The sequence below is a fragment of the Oncorhynchus clarkii genome, chromosome 32 (assembly GCF_045791955.1).
Source record: "Oncorhynchus clarkii lewisi isolate Uvic-CL-2024 chromosome 32, UVic_Ocla_1.0, whole genome shotgun sequence".
Classification (NCBI taxonomy): Eukaryota; Metazoa; Chordata; class Actinopteri; order Salmoniformes; family Salmonidae; genus Oncorhynchus; species Oncorhynchus clarkii.
In genome coordinates this window covers 39,683,075-39,697,085 of record NC_092178.1, presented here as the reverse complement: position 1 = coordinate 39,697,085, position 14,011 = coordinate 39,683,075, and the positions used below count along the sequence as shown (strand labels likewise).

At 42.4% G+C, this 14,011-nt stretch overlaps 1 protein-coding gene across 1 annotated transcript in view; it reads right to left on the bottom strand.

The window, feature by feature from the left end:
- LOC139391754 (sodium/hydrogen exchanger 3-like) overlaps positions 1–14,011 on the bottom strand; it is a 77,875-nt gene that overhangs the window by 14,661 nt on the left and 49,203 nt on the right. The window contains exons 7-11 of the mRNA XM_071139283.1: positions 12,372–12,574; positions 12,138–12,227; positions 10,241–10,311; positions 9,961–10,090; positions 9,500–9,651 (exon numbers count right to left, since the gene is read on the bottom strand). Of these exons, the coding sequence (XP_070995384.1) occupies positions 9,500–9,651; positions 9,961–10,090; positions 10,241–10,311; positions 12,138–12,227; positions 12,372–12,574 (646 nt within the window). The remainder of the gene's footprint in view (positions 1–9,499; positions 9,652–9,960; positions 10,091–10,240; positions 10,312–12,137; positions 12,228–12,371; positions 12,575–14,011) is intronic.

Genomic DNA, 14,011 nt, shown 5'->3' with positions numbered 1-14,011 from the left:
GTTCCGGGTAGCCTCTGAGAATAACATTGATGCATATACTGATACGGTGACTGAGTTTATCAGGATGTGTGACAATTAAAACCTACCCAAACCAGAAACCGTAGATAGATAGAAGCATTCACGCAAAACTGAAAGCACGAACTATCACATTTAACCTCTCTTTCCCAATTGCCAGGGAAAATGCAGAGCGCCAAAAAAAACTTTAATTAAATCACACATGTAAGATACCAAATTAAAGCTACACTCGTTGTGAATACAGCCAACATGTCGCTTTTCGGCGAAAGCATAAGATGCTATTATCTGATGATAGCACAACAGTAAACAATGAGAGAGTAGCATATTTCAACTCTGCAGGTGAGACACAAAACGCAGAAATAAAATATAAATCATGCCTTACCTTTGACGAGCTTCTTTTGTTGGCACTCCAATATGTACCATAAACATCACAAATGGTCCTTTTGTTCGATCACAACTTGCAGACGTGTTTACGTGTTGCTGTGCGTTTTGTGTGTCTTGTTGCCAACCTTACTTTGCTACCTGACAACTTTACGGTTTTTACTTGTTAATTACCATTTATATTTTTGTTTTTTCCCTCCGCCAACTTTTTTTCATTAAACTTTTTCACTCCGGTCTCTTTATCTGGACGTGGTTCGTCAGGACCTCCAACAGCCGAAGCTAAGTAGTAACATTAACATGATGCCTTCTAATTGCAGTTGCTGTACTCATAATATACAGGAGAATTATTGCCTTACGGCGAGGATAGCTGTGCTGCAAGCCCAGCTTCAGACGCAATCGTTAGGCAAGGGTAATTTCAGTGTAGGAAAGGATGAAACAGCGTCTGTGCCACCAGTAAGTACAGATAGTAACGTTAGTATAAATCCGCTCGTACGGTCCCCGCAGCCGGACAACTTTCTCATGGTTTCTGGAGGGAAATGCTGTAGGAATGCTCAACCGGTGTTTCTCATTCAGCCGATAGAAACTTTCAACCGGTTTTCCCTATTAAGCAGCGAATCGGAGTCTGAGGCCGAGCCTTCTCTTGTCTCTACTCGTCCCGTTACGGGGTCTGAGACGCTGAAGCTTCCCACCATTAGCTCTGACAAATTGAAAACCCTAGTCATTGGCAACTCCATTACCCACAGTATTAGACTTAAAACGAATCATCCAGCGATCATACACTGTTTACCAGGGGGCAGGGCTGCCGACGTTAAGGCTAATCTGAAGATGGTGCTGGCTAAAGCTAAAACTGGGAGTGCAGAGAGTATAGAGATATTGTTATCCACGTCGGCACCAACGATGTTAGGATGAAACAGTCAGAGGTCACCAAGCGCAACATAGCTTCAGCGTGTAAATCAGCTAGAAAGATGTGTCGGCATCGAGTAATTGTCTCTGGCCCCTCCCAGTTAGGGGGAGTGATGAGCTCTACAGCAGAGTCTCACAACTCAATCACTGGTTGAAAACTGTTTTCTGCCCCTCCCAAAAGATAGAATTTGTAGATAATTGGCCCTCTTTCTGGGACTCACCCACAAACAGGACCAAGCCTGGCCTGCTATGGAGAGACGGACTCCATCCTAGTTGGAGGGGTGCACTCATCTTATATACCAACATAGACAGGGCTCTAACTCCTCTAGCTCCACAATGAAATAGGGTGCAGGCCAGGCAGCAGGCTGTTAGCCAGCCTACCAGCTTAGTGGAGTCTGTCACTAGCACAGTCAGTGTAGTCAGCTCAGCTATCCCTATTGAGACTGTGTCTGTGCCTCGACCTGGGTTGGGCAAAACTAAACATGGCGGTGTTTGCCTTAGCAATCTCACTAGGAAAAAGACCTCCTCCATTCCTGCCATTATTGAAAGAGATCGTGATAACTCACATCTCAAAATATGGCTACTTAATGTTAGATCCCTTACTTCAAAGGCAGTTATAGTCAATGAACTAATCACCAATCATAATCTTGATGTCAGCCTGACTGAAACATGGCTTAAAAGGAGCAGTATTTTAATTTTTGGAAAAATAACGTTCCCGTAGTAAACAGCATATTTTGTCAGGACAAGATGCTAGAATATGCATATAATTGACAGCTTAGGATAGAAAACCCTCTAAAGTTTCCAAAACTGTAAAAATATTGTCTGTGAGTATAACAGAACTGATATTGCAGGTGAAAGCCTGAGAAAAATCCAATCCGGAAGTGCCTCATGTTTTGAAAGCTCTGCGTTCCAACGCGTCCCTATTGAGCAGTGAATGGGCTATCAACCAGATTACCTTTTCTCCGTATTCCCCAAGGTGTCTACAGCATTGTGATGTAGTTTTACGCATTTATGTTGAAGAACACCCGTAAGCGGCTACATTGCGCAACTGGTCACCTGATGGCTCCCGGAGTGATTCTCGAGTAAAATACAGAGGTAGCCATTATTCCAATAGGTCCTACTGAAAAACCAATTGTCCCGGTGGATATATTATCGAATAGATATTTGAAAAACACCTTGAGGATTGATTATAAACAGCGTTTGCCATGTTTCTGTTGATATTATGGAGCTAATTTGGAATATTTTTCGGCGTTTTCATGACTGAAATTTCTGGGCGATTTCTCAGCCAAACATGAAGAACAAACGGAACTATTTCGCCTACAACAATAATATTTTTGGAAAAAAGGAACATTGGCTATCTAACTGGGAGTCTCGTGAGTGAAAACATCCGAAGCTCATCAAAGGTAAACGATTTAATTTGATTGCTTTTCTGATTTCCGTGACCAAGTTACCTGCTGCTAGCTGGACAAAATGCTATGCTAGGCTATCGATAAACTTTCACAAATGCTTGTCTAGCTTTGGCTGTAAAGCATATTTTGAAAATCTGAGATGACAGGGTGATTAACAAAAGGCTAAGATGTGTCTCAATATATTTCACTTGTGATTTTCATGAATAGGAATATTTTCTAGGACTATTTATGTCCGTTGCGTTATGCTAATTAGTGTCAGTCGATGATTACACTCCCTCATGCGGGATGGGGAGTCAGAGATTAAGCCTGATTAATTTACTGTGTTAAATGATGCCTCACATCCTGGTTACACTAGTGACCATATCCCCCGTGCATTCCGCAAAGGCGGAGGTGTTGCTAACATTTACGATAGCAAATTTCAATTTACAAAAAAAAATAAAAAAATTGTCTTTTGAGCTTCTAGTCATGAAATCTATGCAGCCTACTCAATCACTTTTTATAGCTACTGTTTTCAGGCCTCCTGGGCCATATACAGCCTTCCTCATTGAGTTCCCTGAATTCCTATTGGACATTGTAGTCATAGCAGATAACATTCAAATTTTTTGGTGACTTTAATATTCACATGGAAAAGTCCACAGACCCACTCAAAAAGGCTTTCAGAGCCATCATCTACTCGGTGGGTTTTGTCCAACATGTTTCTGGACCTTCTCACTGTCACAGTCATACTCTGGACCTAGTTTGTCCCATGGAGTAAATGTTGTGGATCTTAATGTTTTTCCTCATAATCCTGGACTATCGGACCACCATTTTATTACGTTTGCAATTGCAACAAATAATCTGCTCAGACCCCAACCAAGGAGCATCAAAAGTCGTGTTATAAATTCACAGACAACACAAAGATTCCTTGATGCCATTCCAGACTCCCTCTGTCTACCCAAGGACGTCAGAGGACAAAAATCAGTTAACCACCTAACTGAGGAACTCAATTTAACCTTGCGCAATACCCTAGATGCAGTTGTACCCCTAAAAACTAAAAACATTTCTCATAAGAAACTAGCTCCCTGGTATACAGAAAATACCCGAGCTCTGAAGCAAGCTTCCAGAAAATTGGAATGGAAATGGCACCACACCGAACTGGAAGTCTTCCGACTAACTTGGAAAGACAGTACCGTGCAGTATCGAAGAGCCGTTACTGCTGCTCGATCATCCTATTTTTCCAACTTAATTGAGGAAAATAAGGACAATCCAAAATGTATTTTTGATACTGTCGCAAAGCTAACTAAAAAGCAGCATTCCCCAAGTGAGGATGGCTTTCACTTCAGCAGTAATAAATTCATGAACTTCTTTGAGGGAAAGATCATGATTATTAGAAAGCAAATTACGGACTCCTCTTTAAATCCTTCAAAGCCCAGTTGTCCTGAGTCTGCACAACTCTGCCAGGACCTAGGATCAAGAGAGACACTCAAGTATTTTAGTACTATATCACTTGACACAATGATGAAAATAATCATGACCTCTAAACCTTCAAGCTGCATACTGGACCCTATTCCAACTAAACTACTCTGCTTCCTGTGCTTGGCCCTCCTATGTTGAACATAATAAACGGCTCTCTATCCACCGGATGTGTACCAACCTCACTAAAAGTGGCAGTAATAAAGCCTCTCTTGAAAAAGCCAAACCTTGACCCAGACAATATAAAAAACTATCGGCCTAAATCGAATCTTCCATTCCTCTCAACAGTTTTTGAAAAAGTTGTTGCACAGCAACTCACTGCCTTCCTGAAGACAAACAATGTATATGAAATGCTTCAGTCTGGTTTTAGACCCCACCATAGCACTGAGACTGCACTTGTGAAGGTGGTAAATTACCTTTTATTGGCATCAGACCGAGGCTCTGCATCTGTTCTCGTGCTCCTAGACCTTAGTGCTGCTTTTGATATCATCGATCACCACATTATTTTGGAGAGATTGGAAACCCAAATTGGTCTACACAGACAAGTTCTGGCCTGGTTTAGATCTTATCTGTCGGAAAGATATCAGTTTGTCTCTGTGAATGGTTTGTCCTCTGACAAGTCAACTGTAAATTTCGGTGTTCCTCAAGGTTCCGTTTAAGGACCACTATTGTTTTCACTATATATTTTAACTCTTGGGGATTCGAAAACATAATGTTAACTTTCACTGCTATGTGGATGACACACAGCTGTACATTTCAATGAAACATGGTGAAGCCCCAAAATTGCCCTCGCTAGAAGCCTGTGTTTCAGACATAAGGAAGTGGATGGCAATAAACGTTCTACTTCTAGACTCGGACAAAACAGAGATGCTTGTTCTAGGTCCCAAGAAACAAAGAGATCTTCTGTTGAATCTGACAATTAATCTTAATGGCTGTACAGTCGTCTCAAATAAAACTGTGAAGGACCTCAGTGTTACTCTGGACACTGATCTCTCTTTTTACGAACATATCAAGAATGTTTCAAGGACAGTTTTTTTCCATTTACGTAACATTGCAAAAATCAGAAACTTTCTGTCCAAAAATGATGCAGAAAAATTAATCCATGCTTTTGTTACTTCTAAGTTAGACTACTGCAATGCTCTACTTTCCAGCTACCCGGATAAAGCACTAAATAAACTTCAGTTAGTGCTAAATACGGCTGCTAGAACCCTGACTAGAACCAAAAATATTGATCATATTACTCCAGTGCTAGCCTCCCTACAATGGCTTCTTGTCAAGGCAAGGGCTGATTTCAAGGTTTTACTGCTAACCTACAAAGCATTACATGGGCTTGCTCCTACCTATCTCTCTGATTTGGTCCTGCTGTACATACCTACACGTACACTACGGTCACAAGACGCAGGCCTCCTAATTGTCCCTAGAATTTCTAAGCAAACAGCTGAAGGCAGGGCTTTCTCCTATAGAGCTCCATTTTTATGGAATGGTCTGCCTACCCATGTGAGAGACGCAGACTCGGTCTCAACCTTTAAGTCTTTACTGAAGACTCATCTCTTCAGTGGGTCATATGATTGAGTGTAGTCTGGCCCAGGAGTGTGAAGGTGAACGGAAAGGCTCTAGAGCAACAAACCGCCCTTGCTGTCTCTGCCTGGCCGGTTCCCCTCTTTCCACTGGGATTCTCTGCCTCTAACCCTATTACAGGGGCTGAGTCACTGGCTTACTGGTGCTCTTTTATGCCATCCCTAGGAGGGGTGCGTCACTTGAGTGGGTTGAGTCACTGATGTGATCTTCCTGTCTGGGTTGGCGCCCCCCCTTGGGTTGTGCCGTGGCGGAGATCTTTGTGGGCTATACTCGGCCTTGTCTCAGGATGGTAAGTTGGTGGTTGAATATATCCCTCTAGTGGTGTGGGGGCTGTGCTTTGGCAAAGTGGGTGGGGTTATATATCCTTCCTGTTTGGCCCTGTCCGGGGGTATCATCAGATGGGGCCACAGTGTCTCCTGACCCCTCCTGTCTCAGGGGGGCTAGGGTCAGTTTGTTATATCTGGAGTACTTCTCCTGTCTTATCCGGTTTCCTGTGTGAATTTAAGTATGCTCTCTCTAAATCTCTCTTTCTCTCTTTCTTTCTCTCTCTCGGAGGACCTGAGCCCTAGGACCATGCCTCAGGACTACCTGGCATGATGACTCCTTGCTGTCCCCAGTCCACCTGGCCGTGCTACTGCTGCAGTTTCAACTGTTCTGCCTGTGGCTATGGAATCCTGACCTGTTCACCAGACGTGCTACCTGTCCCAGAACTGCTGTTTTCAGCTTTCTAGAGACAGCAGGAGTGGTAGAGATACTCTTAATGATCGGCTATGAAAAGCCAACTGACATTTACTCTTGTTGTGCTGACTTGCTGCACCCTCGACACCTACTGTGATTATAATTATTTGACCATGCTGGTCATTTATGAACATTTGAACATCTTGGCCATGTTCTGTTATAATCTCCTCCTGGCACAGCCAGAAGAGGACTGGCCACCCCTCATAGCCTGGTTCCTCTCTAGGTTTCTTCCTATGTTTTGGTCTTTCTAGGGAGTTTTTCCTAGCCACCGTGCTTCTACACCTGCATTGCTTGCTGTTTTAGGTTGGGTTTCTGTACAGCACTTTGAGATATCAGCTATCAACAAAATATATCAACAAAAGGGCTATATAAATACATTTGATTTGATTAATTCCGTCCATATATATCCAAAATGTCCAAGTATTTGGCGCGTTTGATCCAGCAAAACACTGGTTCCAACTTGACCAACGTCACTACAATAGATCTCAAACGTTACCTGGAAACCTTGCCAAAACATTTCAAAATACTTTTGTAATACAACTTTAGGTATTTTTAAACGTAAATAATCAATAGAATTGAAGAAGGGATGATCTGTGTTCAATACAGGAAGACAACAAACTTAAGCATGCTTTCTGGTCTTGTGCAACTATCAAACAATACACACGACGTGACACTTGTTCAAGATGGCCGTACTTCTTCATTACAAAAAGGAATAACCTCAACCAATTTCTAAAGACTGGTGACATCCAGTGGAAGCAGTAGGAACTGCAAATAAGTCCCTTAGAAATCTGGTTTTCCTAATGAAACCTTAGTGACCTCAAAACATGTTTTCAGTGGTTTGTCCTCTGTTTTGCCTGCTACATAAGTTCTGTTATACTCACAGACATGATTCAAACAGTTTTAGAAACTTCAGAGTGTTTTCTATCCAAATGTACTAATAATATGCATATCTTATATTCTGGGGAAGAGTAGCAGGAAGTTGAATTTGGACACCCTATTTATCCAAACGTGAAAATGCTGCCCCCTATCCCGAAGAAGTAAACCATGGCAAGGTGACTGGGAATATGAATGAATACAAGCAGTGTAGTTATTCCCTCCGTAAGGCAATCAAACAGGCAAAACGTCAGTATAGAGACAAAGTGGAGTCGCAATTCAACGGCTCAGACACGAGACGTATGTGGCAGGCTCTACAGACAATCACGGACTACAAAGGGAAAACCAGCCACGTCGTGGACCACGTCGTCTTGCATCCAGACAAGCTAAACACCTTCTTCACCCGCTTTGAGAATAACACAGTGCCACCGACGCGGCCGCTACCAAGGACTCTGGGCTCTTATCCTCCGTGGCTGACATTTAAACGTGTTAACCCTCGCAAGGCTGCCGGCCCAGATGGCATCCCTAGCCGCGTCCTCAGAGCATGCGCAGACCAGCTGGCTTGAGTGTTTACGGACATATTCAATCTCTCCCTATCCCAGTCTACTGTCTCCACATGCTTCAAGATGTCCACCGTTGATCCTGTACCCAAGAAAGCAAAGGTAGCTGAACTAAATAACTATTGTCCCGTAATACTCACTTCTGGCATCATGAAGTGCTTTGAGAGACTAGTGAAGGATCATATCACCTCTACCTTACCTGACACCCTAGACCCACTTCAATTTGCTTACAGCACCAAATATCCACAGACGATGCAATCGCCATCGCAATGCACACTGCCCTATCCCATCTGGACAAGAGGAATTCCTACAGTTGAAGTCGGAAGTTTACATACACTTAGGTTGGAGTCATCAAAACTTGTTTTTCAACCACTCCACACATTTCTTGTTACCAAACTATAATTTTGGCTTAGGACATCTACTTTATGCATGCAACAATTGTTTAATTATTTCACTTCTGGGTTAGAAGTTGACATACTTGACTGTGCCTTTAAACAGCTTGGAAAATTCCAGAAAATGATGTCATGGCTTTAGAAGTTTCTGATAGGCTAATTGACATAATTTGAGTCAACTGGAGCTGTACTCAGTGCCTCTTTGCTTGACATCATGGGAAAATCCAAAGAAATCAGCCAAGATCTCAGAAAAAAAGTTGTCGACCTCCACAAGTCGGGTTCATCTTTGGGAGCAATTTCAGGAGCCGTCATACTACTCAGGAAGGAGACGCGTTCTGTCTCCTAGTGATTAATGTACGTTGGTGCCAAAAGTGCAAATCAATCCCAGAACAACAGCAAAGGACCTTGTGAAGATGCTACAGGAAAGAGGTACAAAAGTGTCTATATTCACATTAAAACGAGTCCTATACCGACATAACCCGATAGGCCACTCAGCAAGGAAGAAGACACTGCTCCAAAACTGCCAGACTACGGTTTACAACTGCACATGGGGACAAAGATTGTACTTTTTGGAGAAATGTTCTCTGGTCTGATGAAACAAAAATAGAACTGTTTGACCATAAGGACCATCGAAATGCTTGGAGGAAAAGGGGGAGGCTTGCGCACAGAGGTGGCAGCATCATGTTGTGGGGGTGCATTGCAGCAGGAGGGACGATGTGGTTATATTGAAGCGTCATCTCAAGTCATCAGGAAGTTAAACCGTGCTCGCAAATGGGTCTTCCAAATGGACAATGACACCAAGCACTCCCCCCCCCCCTATGAAAGGTTGTTCTAATGAGGGATTGCATTATGCATTCCTATGGTCCCATTCCCAGCCCTGCCAGTCTTTCTGGCATCACGTATAGCAGCTTTTTAGCTGCAAGTGGGCGTAGGAATGGAGATTGACCAAGCAGATTATTTGCGCCATTGGAAAGCATGGAAATTAGTTCTCTAATTTAATATTGCTTTACTTAGCCATTACATCTGCCAAACGGGTGAGTAAGCTGCACACACTATCAGTTTCAGTGCCTGTACTTTGCCTATGCATAAGGTCGCATCCCAAATGGCACCCTATTTCCTATAGTGCATTACTTTTGACATCAGCAATATGGAATATGGTGCTATTGGGATGCAGACTAAGTCAGGAAATGTTGCTTACAAGATGGAGGAGACTGGAACATGATCTGGTCCCATATTTTCTGTCATGATGTAAGGCATCATCTCTGAAAAATCGGCACCAAACTTCTTATTGAAATCCACATCGGCCTTGCTTTCATTACGTACGAACGCCAATGAGCCTCTGCGTTCTCCCTATAAAAATGGGATACAAATTCTTCATCAAATCAAGGTTTATTGTTCACGTACACAGTATAGCAGATGTAGCAGCGCATGCAGTGAAATGCTTGTGTTATTAACTCATAACAGTTCTAATAACACAACCATTTCACTGCACCCGCTGCAACATCTGCTATACACATCTTTCATGGTCTGCCATCCAATTTGTCTATTTGTTGTAATGTTACAGTAAATCAGTGATCCTGGAGGTTAATCTATTGTGTAGCATTGCAATTACAGTATTAAGTTGTCATGGCTTTCCCTGACCTTGTGAGTCATTCTTACCTCTTTCACATAGCTTGTGGCATCCTTGATGTTGAGCTTGTGGAAAATGTTGAATATGGGGTCACAAGACTTCCTGGCAATGGGTGTCATCAAGAGCCAGTACAACCACTTCTCCTCAAAGTTATTCCACCTTAGAAGGATACGAGAAGAGAGTAAAAAAAACAATTTAGTGCTAACTTTAGTCTTTGAAGGTATGGTATGTAATATATTTATTTCAATAATACTTATATGATAATAATAACTTATTGAAGTTGATAATATGATGTTAGTGTCCACATACTTGTCTCTCATGTAGTTATCTCCTATTTGTCCAGAAATGTCCTCTATGGCGACAAGCATGTGGTCAAAGGTCTGAAATAATATTTATTTTGTAAAGATTATATTTCAATTGACCAATTTCAACACTTTTAGATTAACTGGTTGATGCTTTATAAAAGAAGGGTTTAGCTACTGACACTCAGCCCTTGATGAACACCCTTCATCTTCCAGAACCCTTCGCCTCTGTACACCTATCCCCTTGCCACTAACTGCTGTCAAGTTATTTTTTACATGTGCATTACTGGACACAGGTTCCACAGTGACCCTTAACTAACTGGGGCTTAACCTTGATCTCCGTAACTGGAGAAAGAGCTCCTATACTGGGACGCTGTGAAGTCTTGATGCAGGTGGGTGACTGAGGCTGAGGCAAAGCTTGACTTCCAGACAAATAACATTATGTTCCAACATGATAAACCCATCCCCCTTTTCAGTGAGTCTGCCTTCCCCAGTACGAGCAAACCAACCGTGCCAACTGACAAGCCCTAGCCTTCAGTGGGAAGCCCCCTTTGCAGAGTGCATGTTTCCCCTATCCAATGATAGCCACCACCATGGAGCCCCATGAGGAACTACAGTTCCCGCCTACACCAGTTCTACAGGCGGCAAGTGTCACCACAGACGCAGAATCAGCAGCAGTCGCCACTGTCAAAGCCATGTGGGAGCGACAACAAGTCTGGGACCTACTTTACACATTCCGCTTTCCTGTCACCCTTAATGATGTAGATCGAACCCACTTGGTGCAGCACACCATTGACACAGGCAACACACGCCCCATCTGCCAATGCGCCAGATGGATGCCCTATGCTCATAGAACAGATAGCATCTACTGACACCAACGAACCTTGATAAGTCTCCTCGTAGTCATGGTCCCCAAAAAGGATGGAACCTATAGGTTCTCTGCTGACTATCGGCAACTTAGCGAAAAGATTGTGAAAGACACCTATCCACTGCCTCGGAGAGACAGATGCCTTGATTATGTTGATGGCTCAGCTTGATTCTCCTCCCTGGATTTACGGAGCGGATACTGGCAGGTACCTCTGGCATCCGAAGACAAACCAAATACATTGTTTATGGAGTAGGTTCTCAAAGGTGTGCCCGGAACAATGTTTGGTGTATTTCAATGACCTACTGGTGCGTGGGACAAGGTCTGAGACGTCGTTGGAAAACGTTAAGGAAGTTCTGGGCCAAATCCAAAGAGCTGGGCTGAGTGCATTTTCATGCAGAAAGAGGTTACCTGCCTCGGGCGCAGAGTCAGCCAGGCAGGCGTCATGACAAAGTCGTTTTTTCTGATATCCAAATGGCAGTCAATACTCTCTTTGAGTGGGGGATGGACCAACAGACAGCCTGAAGCAGGCTTTGTGTCAGGACCCTGACGCAAATGAGCTGGTATCCATGTAAAATACTTGGGTTGCATTAGAAGGTTGGACTAATTACATTTTCTTTGTTTATATATATATGTTTGTTGTATGTTGTGTCACCACTCTTTCCTAGAGACCTCCTGGGCTAGCTGTTCTTAGGAGGGAGCTATTTGATTCGAAAGCAGAGTATGCATTCTCATGCCAATTACCACCAGTTGTTTATCCTATAAGAGTATTATACCACGAGTGCGCTATCTCACACTGTTTCATCATGAGTGTACTAGCTTACAAAGAGTATATCATCACGAGTGCGCTTTATTTAAAGTCCAAATGAATCTTGCACTGCTACTAATTTATTTGTGTTCTCCCCTGTGATTGAAAAAGTGTGTAGTACAGTTTACAAAAGTAGAAACATTACTTTGGGGATTTATTACAGAGATATAAGGTTTGTTGTCTGATTCTTTGGGATTGATGAACAACAAAGACTTCTGATCAGATAGTTACCCTATTCTGTATTTTTTCTGCTAGTGTGCGTTCTGACACTGCTGCTCTCTTCACTTTCAGCCAGGTGACCAGTGGTTTCATGGTTATTCCCTGCAACAAATAAGGAGAAAATACAGTAAACCGGTAGCAAATTAACACATACCCGTCTGTTCAAGACATATAGTGTATGAAAGAAAACTACAAATGGTGAAATATGTATGGACTGACGTTTGACATTTAAATGAGCTATTTTACCTGCAACATGACAGTGAAGTACACCACTATGAGGGTGGTGCTGATCATCAGTTTCTTCTCCTTGTACTTATTCTCGTCCAGCAGGAGCACAAGGCCATAGGCTACGGCCCCACGTAGGCCACCGTAGCCCATCACTAGTTGATCAATAAAGTCCAAGGGAACCAGTCGGTACTGGTTCAGAATCCAGGTCAGTAAAAATACCCCTGTGATATAAATACACACAGAGATAGGCAGTATTTCTGTTACATGTTCAGTGCCTAGTGAAAGTCTACACCCCCCCCCCCCTTGCAGTCTTCACATTTTGCTGCCATAAAATTACTTCTAAAAAGGGATTAAATTAGAGTGTTTCCATACAGATCTATACAACCTACTTCACATTTTCAATGTGAAATAAAATTATACATATTTTCCTAATTAATTCAATTTAAATTAAAAAATAAAGACGTCTTGATTGCGTATGTCTTCACACCTCAGAGTTATGCCACGTTCACATGCTATCGGAGTTATCGGAAGCTCCTAGTTCCCAGTGGGAAATTAATGACCCTCCAAATTGGAATTACAAGTGGTAAACTCAATAGAAAATGTTGTTACCAGATTTGCTGAGTGTGATGTTTGACCTTTTCAACCAAAAGATAACATCCATTTTTTGATAATGACAACCTTATCAATAGGAATAATGTAGCTACTCTGACCATATTGTCAATTTTAAAGAGATTATCTGGTACTTTTGTTTACTTTTCAGCCAGTAGTTCTGAAAGTAGCACTCACGAGCCAAAAGTTATCCTCAAAAATTGCGGTGTCAGTGACAGCTAGCAAGAGTCACTGGCAAAGGGCTAAAGCTCATTGGTTGAACTTGAACCCCCCCAGCAAAGCTTCCAGAAAAACTGCAGCTTTCAAACTAGGGATTTCAAGGCAAATTGAGTAATTTGAGTAATTCTGCTCATAGATTATGCATGTATGAACTACACATTGACAAATCCAGCTCAAAGCAGAAGGTTTAAAAAATACTTATTGGTTGCCAAAGTTAAGGAGCATGTCTTTATGCAAACTAGCTAACTTTATTATTTGCAATGTTATTAGCAAGCTTATCAAGCCCTAAATCTGCATCAATCTAAATCTGCATCTCCTGCTCACTGACAATTTGTGTTTCTCTTGTATGAACTACACATTGATAAATCCAGCCCAAAGCGGAAGGTTTAAGAAATACTTATTGGTTGCCAAAGTTTGGGAGCATGCCTTTATTCAAGCTAGATAACTTTATTATTAGCAATGTTATTAGCAAGCATAAAAAGGCCACTCTCCTCCTCACTGACAATTGTTGTTTCTCTTCCGTAACTATTGCTCTCCTTTAGCATGACTGGTTTGTTTTCCCTCTTAAAAGTTCACAGGTGACCCGCAAGGCTTATTGCTGGCAAAAGTGTGACTTTGGACCCAGTCGTGAGGCTGAGTAGTAACCGTATTTCTTGTAGAAATTCACTTTTCTACTTCTTCTAGCTAGCCTGATCATTAGCTAATGGGACTAAGTCATCCGATGCTGCATGGCTCATGCTAACTTGGCTAGCATGCTGCAAGGCAAGCTAACCATGTTATTCTACCTGCGACACAGTAGTATTGTTCATGTAAAAATCTTTTTCTACCTC